The sequence below is a fragment of the Sinocyclocheilus rhinocerous genome, unplaced genomic scaffold (assembly GCF_001515625.1).
Source record: "Sinocyclocheilus rhinocerous isolate Xijiao unplaced genomic scaffold, SAMN03320098_v1.1 scaffold61, whole genome shotgun sequence".
Lineage (NCBI taxonomy): Eukaryota > Metazoa > Chordata > Actinopteri > Cypriniformes > Cyprinidae > Sinocyclocheilus > Sinocyclocheilus rhinocerous.
Window position 1 is genome coordinate 2,515,897 of NW_015640445.1, and position 6,754 is coordinate 2,522,650.

The 6,754-nt window shown below is 38.2% G+C and overlaps 1 protein-coding gene across 1 annotated transcript in view; it reads right to left on the reverse strand.

Moving 5' to 3' along the window:
* LOC107752766 (ras and Rab interactor 3-like) overlaps positions 1-3,777 on the reverse strand; it is a 19,736-nt gene extending 15,959 nt beyond the window's left edge. The window contains exons 1-3 of the mRNA XM_016568818.1: positions 3,491-3,777; positions 1,567-2,227; positions 586-700 (exon numbers count right to left, since the gene is read on the reverse strand). Coding sequence (XP_016424304.1) covers positions 586-700; positions 1,567-2,166 — 715 coding nt within the window. The 5' untranslated portion in view covers positions 2,167-2,227; positions 3,491-3,777. The remainder of the gene's footprint in view (positions 1-585; positions 701-1,566; positions 2,228-3,490) is intronic.
* Positions 3,778-6,754: the final 2,977 nt, after the last annotated feature.

Genomic DNA, 6,754 nt, shown 5'->3' on the forward strand with positions numbered 1-6,754 from the left:
CACTGGAGAATTTCTGTAAAGGTGGGAAGGGGGATAATGATGAATAGCAATGTGTAAATAAACATGTCAAACTGACCGCCATTCACTTACAGAGTTTATTTCTAACAAAAAAGCTTAAACAAACAACATTTCGTGTAACAGCTGAATAAAAAAAGACAAGACTGCTTTGTAAAGATTGTTAAAATGACCACATGTATGTACTCACGCACACACACACACACACACACACACACACTCAGAGACACCAGGAAATGAAGCTATAGAAGCCAGTGCAGGACATCCTGTAACTGCAATGCAGGGCTAGGTACAGGAAACCTGTGGCCCACAGTCTCTACAACCCCCACCACCAAGCCCCTGCAATACCCTTTCAGGTCTGTTTATATTTCTATACTCACTCTAAAAGCATCTATGCAGATGTGATCAGGTATGTATGCAAATTAGTTTGTGCGTGGGCCTGTCTGTGTGGATGTGTTTAGGTCTGTATGCAAATGTGTTTGTGTGTGGGTCTGTCTCCGGCATAAAGGCATTCTACGCATACATTTTCCTAAATCAAGAACACTCATTTCTCAATGCAAAATAACTCACAGGTCTTTTCTTCCTTTATAGGCAGTTCTTTGACATGGGTCTCCCCCAGCTGGTCGGGAAGGCGTACTGCTAGTATCATCGTTTTTTGACTTGCATCCCTCCTGACTAAAAAGATCTGCAAAATCAAACAACTGACACAATCAGTTCAGCAGTACTACGGTGTAAATGGAATCATATCAGGGTAATTAATTAATAACATTAAGATTAACTTGCAAGGGTACATTCACACACAAGTCTCTTTCGAGAAAAGTCTGTTCGCTCGGCGGCAGCACCTCCAGCTATTTCAGGCATCCAAGACTAAGGTCTGTCTACTTAAATGGGAAAATCCTGAAAATCTCAAAAACTGCTAATAAAACTCAGGCTGGACCAGACAATGCGTATATGCAGTTTTGCGTGTTGAACTTTTTTACATTCATAGTGATACAAGTGCATCTTATTGATCTAAGGTCTTTGGAAATAGAAGAAGTTAAATGTTATGTGTTCATTACCTGTCTAGCGATGTGCGTTTATGTTGAACTAATACGAATTATGTTGAAAAAAACGGTTTGTCTTTTCAAATCTTCTATAGCGTGTCATTATATTTATCGAGTTGGCTCGTGTGATTTATGTTTTATGCTTCAGAAATGTGACGTTATTTCTGGTAAGGGAGCATAGTGAGCTCCGATGCTCCCTAGTTTTTGCGGTGCATTGTGGGATTTTTCAGGGAGAGAACGTTCCAGTGCACTGGAAGGATTTCGTGATTGAGACATCCCCCTTGCTCCCTTGCCTTTTCCCCACTTCTTCTGACTGCTCCACTGTTTTGGACCTTTCCAAAGTTTGAAGTTGAATTTGTTTGAACTTGATGCAACATCTTAAAAAATGTGGTTTAAAACAATGTATTCTCTTGCAAGACGCTGAAAAAGCATTCAGGCATGGCACAATGGTTAAAAAATGTATTTGATTGCCTGATAAATAAATAATAAAACAGCATGAACTTCTCACCCCAGGAAACTCCTTGCTCAGTATATGCATGGTTCTGTCCTGCTTCATTCCCAGTTGAAGCCACACTGGACACGTCTTAATCAGTTTCTCCAGGATGCTGATACCAGGAGGAATAGGTTTATTGGATTTGCTAACTGGAGATGTAGGGACTGTTGGTTTTGGGACTACCGGTGGAGGTGGTCTGGGTTGAGGTGGAGATGAGGGTTTAACTCCAGGAGGTGGAGGTGGTCTAGGCAGAGCAGTGGAGGAGCTCTTAGGAAGAGCAGAGGGGAGTTGTGCTGGGAGGGGTGGCTTTGGGACCTGAGGAGACATGGGTTTCTGGGGAGGAGGTGGGGATGGTTTGGAGTTAAGTTGAGGTGAGGAAGGTTGTACACGTGAGATTGAGGGTGAAGCAGGAAGCGGATGGGAGGCGGGGTCAGGGGATGGGTTGTCAGAGATATCAACCAATGGGAAGGTCGGTGTAGAAGTCAAGGAAGAAGGAGGACTTAGAGGAAGAGGAGAGATTTGTGGATGGAATGATGCCTGAATGGGTGAATATATTGTTGGGGAAGAGGGTTTGGAGAGGCCTGAAGGCGCTGTGGAAGGGCCAGGGGAGAGCATAGTGCATAATGAGGACAAAGAGAACTTTCAGAAGAATCTGAAGAATGTTTTTTAGATCACCCTGCAGACATAAGAAAGATCATACAAAGATTTCAGTATAACAAAATTGAATATGAACACATTGCAACTCAAGAATGACTTGTCAGATAACCACTGCAACATAAAAGAAAAAACTGAAGTCTCTGCCTATGTCGATTTTTTTTTCTCTTTCCCTTTAAAGGATGAGGTCAATGCAGAATGTCATATGATCGTAATAAATGTGCCAATACGGCTAAGTTGTGCAACAGAGAATGTGTCAGCATGTTCATGTGAGGATGAAATAAGCCTTGTGTATCATAGCAGTGTTTTTGTTCTCTCTGTTCTCTCGGCTAAGCTGTTGCTCTCTTCCATTCGTCCTTTTTCCGGCTACCAGGATGGTTCCCTCTTCCAGTTCCTGCAAAAATCTCTCATTTGCTGTATTGTTGTATTGTGATATCACATAACATATTCTTCATGGAAATTTATAGCTTGAGCTCATGCTCAAGCCTTACCATTTTAGACAGTGAGCCAAACCTATCAATATTTATTGTTTGCTTACTGCACATGAACTTGAGAACTGATAAATGAAGTCAGTATATTAACATTGCTGTATTTGTCAAGGACTAGTTGATTTATTTTGCCTTTTCATTAATGTCCAATCTCTGCAAACACAATAAAGTGATAATATCTATTAAATAAAACAGGTAGTAGACCTGACAAAGCGAGACAGAGATATAGAGACAAGCATGGTGCGATAGATAAGTATGTTTTTAAAAAATATATATTTACATATTTGATTGAACATTTTTAAAATAACATTGTATATAAAAATATTTTTAATATTTACCTAAAGAGTTGTTGGTAAGCAAACATATTTTACATTTATGTTTTAAAAGCACTTCAAATATAAAAACTCATTGCATATTTTAAGTGCATTTGAAAAGAAACAGATCTGGATCAGGGTCGTCCCTCCCACATATTCAGATTAGTGGCCTAGTAAAAGTGGATTTCTTTAATGAACGGTTATTAGGCTTTTACATTTGGACCCCTGATAATCATTCACTAATATTACATTTCTGCAATTTATATTGATTTATCTTTTTTAAAAAGTATAAGAGTAAAGACTTCCAGTTTTCCAGATATTGCTGTTCATCCAGCCTTGTGGTGAAATTCTTCCAAAAAGTGAACATAATTTCATGACTTAACAAATAACTTTTCTGCTCAATGAGGGCAAATAGTCAAAATTGCTAAGACAGCTACATTGTGTTTATATATTGAGAGGATGTTTGTGTATCTGCCTACTTACTCTCAGGATGCTCCGTGTTCTGTGTCCCAACAGCTGTTTTCATCATTCACTCCTCACGCTCAACATTCTTCCTTGGCGTCACAAATAATCCCTCATAAAATTCCCCAGAACACCGCAAAAGTTGTCCTCCATATTCTTGCTTCACGCTTTGTGTTTTTCTCTTTGGTGCATTTTCCGAATGATGTATTCTTTTTGCAGATGAGGGTGGGCGAAATCGTAAAAAATGCAGAAAACCCAAAAAGGAGAAACAGAAAAGTTCACGTCTCTTTTTCTCCTTTTCTTTCTGTACTTCCTGTCAGCGATGTAGTCAGGAAGGGGCTGTCCAGGGTGGTCAGCCAACCCCTTACCACCCCCTACGCTCTCTCACGCACACACGGTTGAGCTAAATAAACCTTACACACTAACAGACTACACTCTCTGCTTCTCATCGTCTCTGTCTCGCGTTCATAGTGAATGCAGCATAAACAATGTCTGCAGATGTGTTTACCCCAGAAACAGAGCTGTGAATACTGAACTTCCCCCCTCCTCCCCCATAGAGTCTGAAAGTGTCTGAAGTTAAACAACTCCAGATGCTCAGGAACCCCAAAAGAAGTTCCATAAGGTCTGCAGTCCAACATATGGTTAGTTTTACTGTTAGGAGCGAATGGCATGCCATCCACCCCACCCTTTTTGATGCTCCTAATCATTGGATCCATAATATTTGCAAAGAGCGCACATTGATGGAGAACATTAACATTACACAGCCTGTTTGAGAGCCTTCAGAAGGAGGAACATATTTGTGATGCTGCCAAGTGTAATGCACTTTTAAAGGTTTCTGTTTGCATTTCCAGGCAAGTTGACTCTAATTTCAAGAGCTTTCAAAACCGTGAAGAATGTGTATGTTAATGCACCAAGATAATACTATGAAAATATAAGTTCAGATCGTGTGCTATGAAAATAAAAATATTTTTGTAGAAGTCTGATGTTTTGCATGACAAATCAATTTGTTTATTGGTCTAGGCTTGTTTGTAAGTACTTCACAAGGGTACTGCAAACCTGTGAGCTTGCCAGCAGATGCTTCCTGTCAGCGAGGTGTGTCTTCCACAAGTGAGTGATCTCAAAGAAAAGTCACAATCGTCGTCTTGACCCAAACGCCTCAAGTGTCAGGTTTGTAGATGAGATCTTCTCTATCTCTCACCATAGTGAAGCATCTTTATATCGTTGTGGTAACTGAGTGATTGTCACTTGTTAACTGGGTTATAGAGTAGATGTGTTGCTTTAAAACCCTTAATGAGTCGTGCAAACAAGAAAAAGGTGTATTCTTGGGGTTGGGAGGGAGTTGAAATGGCGGTTGAAATCCACTGTTCTGGATTCAGCTCAAGTGATGACTACCGTGGAATCTTGAAAAGGGAAGGGGGGGCGGGGGTCTGACTCACTCCTCACATCCAGAAGACTCAGTCACTCTTTCCACTCGGCTCTTACAGCTGCTGCAGAAACATTGCATGAAACTTCCCAAATCACTGTAGCTCTGCATTCAGACAGGAAGAACACAGCTGTGTTTTCACACAGATACCGGAATTTCTAAATTCAGAAGTCCAGAAACTTACTTTACCCAGTACAGTAGGAATACATGCTAACATTAGAAATATAGAATTGTATCCTATGTACTATTTTATAAAACAGTTGGTTCACTTGAGTGGCATTCTGATATCAGTCCAAAGGGTTTTTGTTTGTGCCTTTTAAGACAGACTGTCGGTCTGTGCATTGGTGGTGGAGATTTATTTAGTGACTCTTTCTGTAAAGTACGGTAATACATGGCGATAAGTGACTGTTTTGATGAGTGAGTCTTTGAATCATTTATTAAGTCGATTTGTTCAAAAACGCTGACAGATTTAGTTATAAGTACCACCAGAGATTTTTGTATCGCCCCTGTCCCAAATGGTAAACTTGCAGTCTTTTGGACATTACTTTGACGTAGTCATGATAACAAATTACTCTTAATTGTAATGTAAAAACATGCATCTCCTGTAAAGCTGCTTGGAAATAATGTGTATTGTGAAAAGTGAAAAGTACAAATAAATGTGAACTGAATTGAAGCGGCATTATGTCGTGAAAGTATGAACTCAGTGGAAGACCACAATGGCTCTACTATTGGGAACGCGTAATGGTCAACATGAATTTGAATACAAATGCTTAAACTCTTAAACATTTAGGGGGTTGAAATAATACAAGCTTTAAAAAATGAAAAGCATATACAATATATTAAATCAGATGTTCTCAACCTTTTTTGACTTCAAGGCACCTACATTATTTGAGATGATATTCAAAGGCCTCCCAATATATTTTTGGTACTTCTGCTGCAATGACAAAGCACCTCACAATTTTTTTTTTTTTTTGTTAAACTAGAAGTAATATATTGAAATAATTAAATGCTAATATATATAAATATATACAGTATATATAAATGCTGATAATATATGTATATGTTTTGTGAATTTAGTATTTTGTCATGTCATTACATTGTTTAGACTTTAGAGCATAAGAAAAATTGTGAAAAATAAAATTTTTGAAAAATTATATTTTATTCATATGTTATGCCATGTCCTCTGTAGAAGACATCGGGACTTTAAAAAGATCTGTTTTAAAAAAAATAAAAAGACATGAATAGACATGAAAAGGCAATGTGTCTCCCAAAATGTGTAATAAACATGCTTTAAGTATATATATATATATACACATATACATATACATACATATATATATATACATACATTATATATACACACATACATACATATATATATATATACAGTTGAGCTCGTAAGTTTACATATACCTTGCAGAATATGGAAAATGTTAATCATTTTAATAAAATAAGAGGGATCATGAAAATTGCATGTTATTTAAGAGCTGGGGGTGTAAAGTTTTTGAATTGGATGATCAGGGTAAATTGTACTTATTGTGTCTTCTGGGAAACATTTAAAGGCGTCATATGATGTTGCTAAAAAGAACATTATTTGGTGTATTTGGTGTAATGCAATGTGTTTATGTGGTTTAAGGTTCAAAAAACACATTATTTTCCACATACTGTACATTATTGTTTCTCCTCTATGCCCCGCCTTTCTGAAATGCTTTGATTTTTTCAAAGCTCATCGGTTTGAAAAGCGAGGTGTGCTCTGATTGGCCAAGCTATCCAGTGCGTTGTGATTGGCCGAATACCTCAAGCGTGTTAATAATAATATAATAATATAAGCGTGTGACGGAAATGTTACGCCCCGTACCATA